We start from the raw sequence: 12731 nt of genomic DNA, 5'->3' as shown, positions 1-12731 counted from the left end.
TGAACTTCAACTAAGATATGTACCTTAGCACAGGGATGTCCCAAATGTTGTGAGGGAGATACTGAACAAGGCTTCTGTGAAATTCAGACTTAATCAGGCGTCCTGGGCTTTCTCTGGCGGCCTCCACCTCCTACTGTCTGCCTTAGAAAGAGGCCTACCCATAGACCAGCCGTCATCAGTCTGTTGGCCTGTAAAATGAACTTCAATGACAGCAGCATCCTCCCTTCCCAGAGATGCCCTGGGGTTTCAGTAAGTACAGATTGCTATGCCTTCCCCATAGCACACAGTCTTGCCAGGTCCTGAACTCCTCCCTCGGCGCCCCGCCTGCCCCCCACCCCCAGCTGTCCCATTTTGCAGAGTCGGAAAGGTGAAAACACTCAGCTGAGGTCACACAGCCATGCCCACGCAGTCTTTGAGCATCCAACAATCATGCTGGACACTCAGCTTCATGTCAGACACCATGAAGCTAAGCAGTCTCAAGGGATGGGTCAACATAACAGGGCCCATGCTGAGCACCCAGTAAACGGTGGTCCTAGCTGTTACCCAGACAGGTCAACAGGAGGTCAGAGCAACAGGAAGGTTGGTTTTTCAACTCACTGAATTAACTGGTTATTTTTACCTGTGTAAAACCTCCACTGTGTAAAAGCTACTTCATGGGCTGGAGAGATGGCACTGATCTGCTAGAAGACCTGAGTTTGGTTTCCAGCATCCTTGTCAGTTTCTAATCTCTTACAACTCCAGCTGCGGAGGCTCTGATGCCCCCTGCTGGCCTCCCCAAGTACTCACACACATTTGGCATATACACATTTTTTTTTTTTTTTTTTTTTTTTAAAAAGGCCAGTGAGATGGCTCAGCAGGTAAAGGAACTGGCTGTCAATCAAGCCAGAGGACCTGGGTTCAATCGCTGGAACCCACATGGAAGAAGAATCAACCCTTGCAAGTCATTTTCTGACCTCCACTCTCACACCAGCACACTGAATAATAATGATGACAGTAGTGCTGGTGGTGGTGATGAAATAAAAAGGGAAGCAGGGTGTGATGGAGCACGCCTGTAATCCCAGCACTCGAGAGGCAGAGGCAGGTGGATCACTGTGAGTTCCAAGGCCAACCTGCTCTACAAAGTGAGTCCAGGACAGCCAAGGATACACAGAGAAACCCTGCCTCAAAAACCAACAAAACAAAACAAAATAATGAAAAGGAAAGGAAAGAACATGACTGCTCCTAGGTATGATGGAAGAGAAAATTTATTATAGATATGTGGGAGAGCACAGCCAGTGGCAGATGCAGCTGGGAGAGTCCAGAGGGGTCATGACCTTGAACCACATTGGGAGAGGAGGAGCAGGAGGGAGAGAGGGGAACTAAGTACAGCAGCCAGGAGGCCAAAGGCACAAAGAGGTAGGATTATATAGGGAGAGGTTCTGGGGAATGGGCAGCTCAGCTCCTGGGATGGACAGTTCAGGGCAGAGGGTGGGGTATGCCAGCCATGCCCTGTCAAAGGTAGGGACTGAGGGATGCTGGGAGAACCTGGCAGCCAGGTCTGATTTGAAATGTCAAATAGGCACCTCAGCTGCTTGTCCTGGGTTTGCAACACACACACACACATACACACTTGAAAGCTGCCTTATTTCCAGTATAACCAAGGTCAAGACATTCCCTGTGGACAGACAAGGCAGATCCCCTGAGACCTCTGGAGGATAGGAGCTACAGCCCCTGAATTCCTCTGCCAAGGTCCCCAGCTGTAGGGGGAGTTTGTTGATGGAATGAGTTACTGAAAGGAGGGTATAGCCAGGGCAGTCTCCAATGGCCTCACAAAAAACAAAAAAACAAAAACAACAACAACAAAAAACTTTATTATTCTTTTCTATAAAAGGTAACCCGCCAAGGGCCAATATTCCACAGCACTCCCCCCCCCCCCCACACACACACATTGTAGAAACTTTTATGCAAAGGAATTCAAAGCTTTAAATTCCTCCAACTTAAAATTTTTTAGGCAAATCCCCCCACCTTTTGTTTCTGCAAAGCACTCCCCCTCCACCCCCAACTCTCAGAACTTTACAGTCCTGGGGGAGCTGATCCAGCTTCCTTTCCTTCACTTCCTTTGCCAAGATTCTTTCCAAACTAGCCAATCTTGAAAGACTGGGAGGTTGAACAACCACCACCCCCCACCCCCATGGAGAAAAGACACAGTTGCCACCTGTGTTAGAATAAGAAACAAGTGAACTTCCTCCCCTGTTTGGGTCATGGCCCAACCTTTTGGAAAAAAAAAATTGGCTTGGGAGTTACTTTCGATTTGTTTCTTTGTGAAATATGGAGGTTATTCAGTTCCAACAGCTAGGGTGAGTAGGCCTGGGGTGACGCCAACCCAGGCCACCTTCTCCCGTACCCTCCCAGGCAAGATTAGTTAGACCATTTCCTTCCATTTACAGAGGTGAGGGTCAAATGTCAGCCAGACCTTCCCACACCCTGGACTTGCTGAGGAAATAGTGCTGGGACAGAGGTAGCCTCTCCTGATGAATACATGGCCCTGCCCTGGATTGGCTGTGGCTTTAAGACTGAGCTGCCTCTAGCTGGAGTAAGGGCTCCTTCCTTAAGGGTATTTCTCTGTCCTTCTTGAGGACCTGGGTTCGGTTCCTAGCACCCACATGGTGGCTCACAACCATCTGTAACCCCAGTTCCAGGGTACCTAGCCATGGCCTTCCTCTGGCCTCCAGGGACATAAAGTGTACACACGGTGCACAGACACACAGGCAAAGCATCCATACATATACAAATAAATAAACAGGTAAATAATAAAAACAAAACCAAAGCTGAGCTGCTACTTCAAACAAATGGGCTAGAGCATCAGGGGATCTCCCTCTGGCAGGACACTAGGCTCCAGGGTGGATCCTCCCGGAAAGCCCCCCCCAAAGGCGGGGCAAAGGAACCCACGTTCTGGGCTGCTCTGCCAACTGTACACTATTCTCTCAGCTCAACTTTTCCCATCCAGTCCATTAAAAATAAAACAACAATAACTTGTAAAAGCGTTCCCCTCTCTAAAGGTAGGAGGGCATGGCCTGAAGAGCCCTAAAGTAGGGTCATGTGCTGGCCGGGACAGGTATCCACCTGCCTGGGCAGACAGAACTCGGGTTCTACCTTTCTGCGCCCTCAACCTGTGCTTCCTTGAACACTTTTCCTGGCTGTAAAATGGAGCCAAATAATGCTTTGTCTCCCCCTCCTCCCCTCCTCCTCTCCCCCAAGTTGCTGCGGCGCGCTTCCTGGCACACAGTAGGCACACCACACAACTGGAAGTTTAGAAGGGATCAAAGACACACACTTTACATTTGAAGCTGGAATTGCGTTAGGGATGGGAAGCCTCTTACGTAACAGTTTAATATCTTTGAAGCCAGAGCATAGGTTCCTGTAATTAATTAAAACTTAATGAACAAAAAGCACACTCTCATGACCCCTTTCACACTCTGAGCCACACACCCCAGCCAGTGGCCCTTGGGGCAGTAGATAGAGGGTGTGTAACTGCTTGGGTGCCATAGGACAATGACACCCCCCCCCACCTCTGTCCAGGGCACTAATTTACAAGACCATGGCCCGGGTGTGCTTCTGAGAGTTCTCCACGGGAGCCCCAGCCAAAGGCCCAATTAAAGTGGCGCTAAGGGGTGGGGGTGGGGGTCTTCTGGAACCTCACGTAGCCTCAGAACCAAGACTGAGAGTCTCCTGAGAAATCTGGCAATGGGTGGGTCTTTACCTAGGGCTCTCCAAGCTCTGACTTTCATGCATTGAACCCTCCCAAGGCGTCCCAGAAACCTTGTAGTCTTCTGGAGCCCCCATAAAAGGCTGAGCGGAAGACCCCAGGGGCGGAAGTTGGGGGAGGGAAACACCTTAACGTCTCGTCTTGAACCTTGTTCATGGTGGCGGCTGCCGCAGGCCCAGGGGCTCTCGCGGATCTGGCCTGGGGACTCCCGAGGGCGCCGGGTCTACGCAGTGCGAGCGCCGGGTCTATGCGGGCACGGGGCTCGGGCCCTTTAAGAGCCCGCCCCGCGCGCGACGGGCCCGCCCCCCGGGCCGAGGAGGGTGCGGGGGCCGTCGGCGGGGATTGGCGCAGCGCGCGCCCCCTCCGCGGCCCCCGCGCGGTGGGAACCGGCAGCCCCGTCTAGCGCTGACGTCAGACCGTCTGCCTGCCTCCGACCGCGGGCGCGCAGCGCAACCCGATCTCCTTGGACTTGAATGAGGAGCGGGCGGCGGCGCTCAGCTGCGGATCGGCCGGCGCGCAGGCTGAGTCCGGCGGCCCCGCGCCCCGGCCGCCCGCCCGTGCCCCGCACGCCGCACGCCGCCCGCGGCCACGGCTCCCCGCCCCGGAGCTCCCGCTCGGCGGCCGGGGGACTCAGCTCGCCCCGGGGACCTCGGCGGCGCTCGGAGACCGCGCTGCGCCGCTCGCTGTATGCGGGGCCCGAGCCCCGCGCGCCGGCCGGAGCCGCCCCCGCGCCCCGCGCCTCGCGCCCCGCGCCGTTCGTGACCGCTTGATGGGGGTCAACGGCACCGCCGCCGCCGCCGCCGGGCAGCCCAATGTCTCCTGCGCGTGCAACTGCCAGCGCTCTTTGTTCCCCAGCATGGAGATCAGTGAGTGAGCCCTGTCCCCCCGGGACAGCCCCGTGGGATCCCCAGCCCGGGACATCGCGATCGCGTGGGGTCTCGGGGGCCGCGCGCCTGCCTCGCCCAGGCTCCCCGGCTGCGCCCGCCGCGCCCGGGGCGCGCCCTCCCGAAGGCTCGCGGCAGCTGGCGGCCGGCCCGGCTTTGTCCCGCGGCGCTGCGAGCCTGGCACGGTCCCCGCCGCGCGCGCCCCGCCCGGCCCGATTCGGACCCGGGGCTCCGCGGGGACGTCGCGCCGCTCGGGAGGGCCAGGCGGACCGGGCCCGGGAAGTTTCCATTCCGTTTTCCCCAGGGGCCGCGGCGATGGAGCAATTAGGCTCTTTATCAACTTTGGGCGGGGGAGCGGGCGGGGGAGACACTGCCTGGCCCGGGAGGTGTCTAGGGCTCCTGGCGTGTGACTGGAGTGGCGGTGGCGATGCGTCCGGGTTTCCGTGCGACTGTAGAGTGCGCTGGTCTGTCTGTCTGAGTCTCGGCGCGTCTCTGAGTGTCTGGGGATCTGAGTCGCGGTCTGTGCTGGCCAAGTGTGGGTCTGAGTGTCCCTGCATCGTTGTAAGTCTGATTTGGTGCGTGCGCGTGGAGGGGGTTGGGGGTATGATCTGAATCCAGCCAGATCTAAGGGACCGTTCGTGTCCAGGTGTCTGAATCCAGGGCTCAGCGCTGGCGCGTCTAGCCCACCGCGGATTCCCAGTGTGTGTCATTGTGAATGTCTGTCCCGGACTCCTATAAATAGCCTCTGTCTGGACTGCTTGGCTTACTCTGGCTGGGACGGTGGTTACAAATGAGTCAAAGTTTTGGGGCTGTTTGTGTTGGGACCTCCTTGGAGGTGGTAGACCCAGGGTGGTGAGTGGCGTGCTTGAACCTCGGGCTGTCGTCAGTACCACCAGAAGTTGCGACCAGGGAGCATCTACTCCCTTCTGTGGCCCACCCAGGTAGCTGTTGGGTAGAGTGAAGAATTGAAACCCCTGCCATCTGCCTCTAATTTTCTGCACCCCTCCCCTAACTCCCCCTTTTTTTTTGAGGTACCCCTTGCCTCTCTGTTTAGTCGCTCCATCTTACCCCAAAGCACTCCAGGCAAAAGGGCACCCAGCCTTCCCCCTAACCCAGACACCCTTCCTCTAGTGGAGCCCAGGGGCAACTGCCACAGAACAGGGCAGTCGCTAGGTGACTCATGAGCAGGCAGCTCCGCAGGCAGCTGCCACAGTTTGCACCCCCACCCCAACACCCCAGTGTGTACAGGCAAGCACAAGGGGTAAAAGTAACCTTCGACTTTCCCCACCTGGGCTTGGGTGGTGGGTCCTCATCCTTTTGCCTTCACTCAACTGGCCCCCCAGTCTGGAATTGAAAGCCCTGTGACAACTGCATCCCATTTCTCCCCAGCTGCCTTGCACTGCCCCAAGCTGGGAGGTGTCCAGAAAGCCTGCTAGGAGCCAGTGTTTGTGGTCTTTCCTTGGCATCGGACCCCGTTGCTTCCTAGGAGCCCCCCTGTGTGATCTGGAGAGGCTCATGAAACTAAAGGAGGATGCTGTTAAAATAAGTCCTCACATGTCCCGGGAGAGGCTGACCGCCGCAGCACCGTGGATTTGTCTTGTTTCTCTCCTCTCATCATTAAGGGGCCCTCCCCACGGAAGTGAGAGACCCACTTCATATGACACTGCATTCCAAAGTCGAGGCACAGTGTGGCATTCTGGTCTTGTCTTTTCTCTGCTCTCTTGACTTTTGAAAAACAGCAAAACCCTTCATTCTTAATGTTGTCCTTTCGTTGAACCAACTCTAGTGCCAGCGAGATGCTGCCAAGCCTGACAACCTAATTTGCCCTAATGATTGGTTGAGACCAAGGTGGCTTGAACCTCTTGGTGGTACCTGGGGTTCCCCCACCACCACCACCACCAACAGTGGGATAAGAGCAGTAAGAGGCTCGCCCAGGGTTCGTGCCTGGAAATACCCTGCCACCCACCCCGTCAGTTCAGGGTTGTCCCCACATTGTGTATGCACAGTCTGCTTTCTAAAAGAGAGAGTAAAGCAGGGAGGGACTCGCTGAAAAAATGTAACAGTTTATTGGTAGTGTTGCCTAAAAACCGGATTGGAGAACGCCTTAGGCCTGGTGTTTCCTATAAATTCTTTGTTTCAAAAGGTAGCAATGGGGTGGGAGGAAGGAACCTGAAGCAATTTTACCTAATGGAATAGAAGTTAGTACCTGCCAGGGCACTCTCCCTGGGCCTTCTCTTTAGGAGACTTCTAGAAGGGACGTTTTTTTTAAAAAGATTTATTTATTTATTATTATGTATATAGAGTTCTCCCTGCATGTACACCTGCAGCCTAAGGAGTGTTTCAGATCACATTATAGATGGTTATGAGCCACCATATGGTTGCTGGGAATTGAACTCAGGACCTCTGGAAGAGCAGTCAGTGCTCTTAACCACTGAACCATCTCTCCAGCCCTAGAAAGGACTTTTAAGCCTTCTTGGGCCTCACTGGACGAGTGATATCCTACCATTTCTTTTTGTTTTTGTTTTTGTTTTAAAACCTGATTGGCCAGGAGCTTTTCAGGACCTTGGGGAGGGTTAGCTTCTGCTGCCAGGCCTGGGCTGTTTGAGAAAGGTGTGGTAATTGATTAGTTTTGTCTGCTCTGGTGACAAGTGGGTGTATGTAGTGGGAGCCCTAGATGCAGAAGCTAAGTGAGTTCTTTCTCCTCCTGCCCTGGGCATCCTGGGCAAGGCCCTGTTCTGGCTTCAGGGTCAGGTGTTAAGTGGCAGGCAGGCTGTGGTAGCTAGTTTCTCTGAAGAGCCTGGGGCAAGTCCAGACCGGATAAGAAGGAAGTCCCTAACAAAAGAGACTTCTAGAAGGGGCTTTTTTTTTTTTTTAAAGATTTATTTATTTATTATTATGTATATAGAGTTCTGCCTGCATGTACACCTGCAGCCTAAGAAGTGTATCAGATCACATTATAGATGGTTATGAGCTACCATGTGGTTGCTGGGAATTGAACTCAGGACCTCTGGAAGAGCAGTCAGTGCTCTTAACCACTGAACCATCTCTCCAGCCCTAGAAGGGACTTTTAAGCCTTCTTGGGCCTCACTGGACGAGTGATAGCCTACCATTGTCACTAAGCTATAGTCTTCGGAGTCCATCTCTGTGCTTCAGCAAAGGCTGCAGTGATGGTGGCTTCTCCTGGCCCACCGCTCCGTCCTGCTGTTCCGTCCTGTTGTTCCACGGTCAGACCTGGCACAGGCTGAGGGAGCTTGGAAGTCCTGTGCTTCAGGAAACGTGAGGGAGTAGAGATAAGAAGCTTGGCTTGAGGCCTCCGACTCTTTCTGTCCCTGACTGGGGTTGTTTCTCTTGGACCCCATGTACTGCTCCTCGCATTTGGAACTTGGGTGCCAGAGTGGACTCCACCTTAAGCTAAGAGCCTGAAAGAATTCTTTGGGAACCAGCGTCAGTCCACAGCCCAAGGGCTCACACAGATGTTTCGAGGAGCCCATCCCTTGCCACATATATACATTTTTCTTTCCACCCCTGTTACATCTCAAAATTGAACCCCTGGCTTTCTACTCCTGCTTTGCCTATGGCTTGCAGAGCAGATAGGTGGTGCCGAGAGCGGACCTTCTGGACTGATAGGTGCTAGGGCCACCCAGCCCTAATCGGTTGGCTTTCATTTTACCAGGGCCCTAGAAGGTGCCCATGCAAGACCAGCTCAGTGTGTCAACACCTCTGTCTGCCTGGGTCCTTGAGTCACTGGATGATTCCGTCCCCAGCTCTAACCCAAACCATTCCAGGCCTGGGAAGAGAGCTCAGTGGGCAAAGTGCTTACAGTGCACCTGAGGCTGGTGACACACAGTTGTAAGTCGCAGGCCAGTGAGACACCCTGTCTCCAAACTGCTCAGTAGGTAATAGTGATGACTGCCAAGACTGGCCTGAGTTCAAGACTCAGGGCCCACATGATAGAATGAGAAAACCAATTCTGAAAAAGTTATATGTGCACTCACATACCCACACACGTGTGCACAGGCACACTATACAGACATAGATATCTACAGGCCCAGGGACCAATACTCAAGGTTGTTCTCTGTGTGCCCATGGGCACTCCCTCCCCCACCCCCACCCCCATTCTGAACCATTAGCCACCCATAGGACATGCGGTTTTCCCTCCCTTGGTTTCTCTGCACACCATGTGTATTTAACACTGCTTGAATCCAGGGTGACTAGGCCTCCAGGCCGGGAGGGAGAAGGCTGGCCCGTGCAGGTAGCCTCTACCCACCACATGCTAGTACCTCTCTCCTAGTTGTGACACACAGACTGTCTCCAGCCATCTGCACAGGCGCTGCTGGGAACCACTGCTGGCTTCAAGCAGAGACGCTTGGGTGCTAGCAAGGGCCCTTTCAGACATCAGCCGCTTGCCCTTGAAGTTGACACCTGCCACTCAGCTTTTATTGAGTGCCCATTGTATACCACAGGGGAAGGAAGGCAGGCGGCCTCTGGGGGTGTTTGGTGAAGGTTCTGGCTCCAGGGCAGGCGGCTGTTTCTGGGTCCAGGGTGAACGGTGCATATTGGCCAGCAACTGCTTTCCTAACGCACAGGCCTCCTGCTGTCTGGGTTTTAGGTCATCAGGCAGCAGCGGAACTGAGTGTTGTGACTGTAGTCTTGAGCCAGACGGGCCTGTTTGCTTTCTGAAAGTCATATGACACAGGCGGGGCCTACACACATGTGGAGCTACATGTCTGCTCTCTGTGTGTCCTAGGGAACCCTGAAGAAGGTACCATGCTGTGCTGTCCCTCAAGGGAGGAGCTTTCAGAAGCCAGTGTAGCTCAGTTGAGGGCCTTTGCAGTCACCCTGCGGTGCCCTCAGGGAGCTAGGGAGCTGGCAAGATCTCCCTCAGGCCACATGGATTAGAAGTGCTGCTCAGTGGTAGAACACTGGCCTGCTGTGTGAGGCTGTGGGCTCCGTCTCCAGCACTACAAGATAAATACATAATTAATTAATAGGAAGGTTTCCCCCTTCCACTCAACCCACCCTTAGCACATGTGCATGTCCATGTGGACTAGACCTTTCAGTACAGAGGGTCTGGGTGGTGAAATGGTGGTGTCAAAACTCATAGATTGATTAACGGGTTGATTTTTCTGGGCTGAGGGTAGAGCTCACAGCCTTGCGGGGCAAGGGCCCTAACCGACCAGACCACACAGCTTCTGCTGTTCCTGGCTTCTAACTGATGACAACGTTCATTTGTTTTTCCTCTTTCACCAAAGAAACCTACAAAACCCACCCACAGACATAGTCTACCATTGAAGGACCTGTCCTGCAGGTCACCAAGTGTCAGAAGGACAGAGAAGCCCAAAGGTGTTGCTGCCTTGCCTTCTGTCATGTGACCTGTCTGAATGATGTCAAAGCACTCCTGTACTGGACCGGGCAAGGGTCTGGAGTTCATTGTCTGGCACAGTGGTCTCTTCTGGGGTGGGGGATGAGAGTGGGCACTGGTTAGATGTGACTATTTTGCCCTGTCCACTGCTGGTTACAACCTGGCACCCTGCCGTATTAGAAAGCTTTTGCTGAGGGTAGGTTTCCCCTTCCTCAGACCAGCTGGGAACGTTGGAATCTACAGGCCCACCCGGGATGCTGACCTTGAAAGTGAGTAATTGAATATTGGTGTCATAATCCCTGTCTTTGCCAGGCCCACCGCAGACAGAGCTGGCGGAAACCCCAGCATGCCTGCTCTGGCGCAGGAGGCCCAGACAGTGTCTTAGGCCTTGCCAGCAAGGTCTTTTAGTCGCAGCAGCATTGGGGTACAGATGCTGGGGGCAAAAGCAGTGACAAGGCACTAACTTGAGCCATGAAGTTAACACCCCCCCCCCATCACGTCCAGAGACTGAGTCTGGGTCACAAGACTGGCGCCCTAAGGGGCAGATAAGAGGCCCACATTTTGGGAGCTCAGGGTCCTTTATTAGGTCTCAGTACAAAGGCCCAGTCCTCAGTGTCACTCCCCAGCTCTTGTGGGCTGTGCCCCTTCAAGAAGCCATGGCAACCCGACAGCCTTGTGTTCCTGCCCAGGGACACTATAGAGCTAAGCCCTGACACCTCGGCTGGGAGTGGGGTGGTCCCACCAGGGTCTTACCAGTCATTGGCAGAAGCCATTGCCAGCAGGCTGGGGGAAATTCCCCAGTAGCTTGCTCATAACACCATGATGAGGGAGGGGGTGTTAGAACCTGCAAAAGTTTGGGGCATCAGCATTTTTGGGAGCTGCAGAATGGCTCCCCTCCTCTGTTCCCAGGGTGACCAGTAGATGTTTACTTCTTTTCCTTTTCTGGTTGGATGTGGAAGAGATTTTTGTGTGCAGGTACTAGTGACGCATTTTATTTTCCTCTCCACTCAGTCTTAAAAACAATCTGGTGGGAGAGCTATTGTTACTACCAGTCTGCAGGTAGAAAAAATGGCATTGGAGAGGGGAAGACACTTGTCTACTGAAACTCCAACCCAAGTCACTGATGATCACTCACACTTTCTACCTCCCACACCACACCCAGTGTTCTTTGCAAGGTTTACTGTTGCCGCAGTGGTTCATTAACGCTAGGATTGCAAGCTTCTGTTGTATTATTTGTTGGGTGAGAGTACCAGCCAATCAGCTGCCACTGTATCCCTCAGGAGCCATTCTACTTAGCCAGGCCCGGACATTCCCTGGAAATGTGTTTGCCCCTTTGGGGTGTGTGGGGAACCAGTCTCTGCTGGAACCCCAGCACCAGCATGTGTTATGGCAGGGTTTGACACGTGACTGACAAATGTCCCCAGAGGGACCAAATCCAGACATTATTGGGGACATCACAGGACACAGAATGCCTTCTGACATTTAATAGCATTTGTCCCACGCTTGTGCCCTGTGTCATTCAGGTGAAGTGACATCTGGGGACAGTACAAGAGCTGCTGCTGAACGGTCCACTTAGGAGCCTTTTCCTAGAGCTGAGGTTGAGGGAGCACTGGCTGGACTTCTGGTCCTTTCTCTTTGAACCTTCACACCTGCCCTGGCATGCATTGGATGTTTGTGCAGTAGTCATTTGGTGTCTGTTTTTGCCTTCAATCACCAATCTCAGAGGCTGGGGCCTCTATCTGTTCACTGTAATGTTTGCGAGCCTGAGGGGCAACCCCGTAGGCATTGGTTAGGCAGGGTGGGACGGCGTGCAGAGTGATGCTCCTTATAAAGAGTGGCAGATGCTGGGGTCTGCCCCACTGCTGTCACCAGTAGTTTGTCACTGAATCCTATTAATCAGGGAAACAGAGTCTGTGTTGGCCCTGACGTTTCTAAGGGCCGAGGTGTTTATTCCTACCTGTTTGAATATTTCAGGCAGGTCAGGATGTGGTGAGTGTACAGGCTTGCACTTTCCCTCACACACACATACATTTTCTCTCTCTCTCCCTCTCCCTCTCCCTCTCTCTCTCTCTCTCTCTCTCTCTCTCTCTCTCTCTCTCCTCTCTCTCTCTCTCTCTCTCTCTCTCTCTCTCTCTCTCTCTCTCCTTCTCTCCTTTTTTGGTTTTTTGAGACTGTCCTGGACTCACTTTGTAGACCAGGCTGGCCTCAAACTCACAGAGATGCCCCTGCCTCTGCCTCCCGGGTGCTGGGATTACAGGTGTGCGCCACCTGGCTAACGTACAGGCTTTGAAGGAAAACCTTCTGTTTCAAGGCAAGCTGAGATCCCTCTGCATTTCCACTTACCCTCCGTAAGATGGAAAGAGGCATGACACCCACTCTGTGGGGCTGTGGAGACAGTTGCTGAGCTGAGCAAGTTCCTGGCACAAGCTATTTCTAATGCTCACAAGTTCCTAGTCTTTGGAGCAGGAAGTTGTGCCCTGGCCTCCTACCCGCTGGCTCAGAAATTTCAAAATGAGTCAAGGTGCAAGAGCTGAAATTGGTGCTGGTGCCTTCCTACCACAGCCCAGGTGTCTCCCAACCTGGGGTTAGCCAGCGGTTGTTGTAGCCCTGCTAAGGGTGTCACAATGACAAAAATACAATACTGTCTCCTTCATGAAGACCCTGGGAGAAGACTTGGAGAGCCACTGACTTCCTGGGGCCAATGCAGGTAAAGTTGGTTCTTGCACAGTGTGGCTGGAAG

General features: G+C 53.7%; 1 protein-coding gene across 1 annotated transcript in view; it reads left to right on the top strand.

Moving 5' to 3' along the window:
- The first annotated feature begins 4469 nt into the window (after positions 1-4469).
- The window catches only part of Pmepa1 (prostate transmembrane protein, androgen induced 1), a 50921-nt gene continuing 42659 nt past the window's right edge, over positions 4470-12731 (top strand). The window contains exon 1 of the mRNA XM_051143900.1: positions 4470-4611. Within this exon, the coding sequence (XP_050999857.1) occupies positions 4515-4611 (97 nt within the window). The 5' untranslated portion in view covers positions 4470-4514. The remainder of the gene's footprint in view (positions 4612-12731) is intronic.

Source organism: Acomys russatus, chromosome 4 (assembly GCF_903995435.1).
Source record: "Acomys russatus chromosome 4, mAcoRus1.1, whole genome shotgun sequence".
NCBI lineage: Eukaryota > Metazoa > Chordata > Mammalia > Rodentia > Muridae > Acomys > Acomys russatus.
The sequence above is the reverse complement of the archived record's forward strand: the minus strand, read 5'-3'. Positions and strand labels throughout refer to the sequence as shown.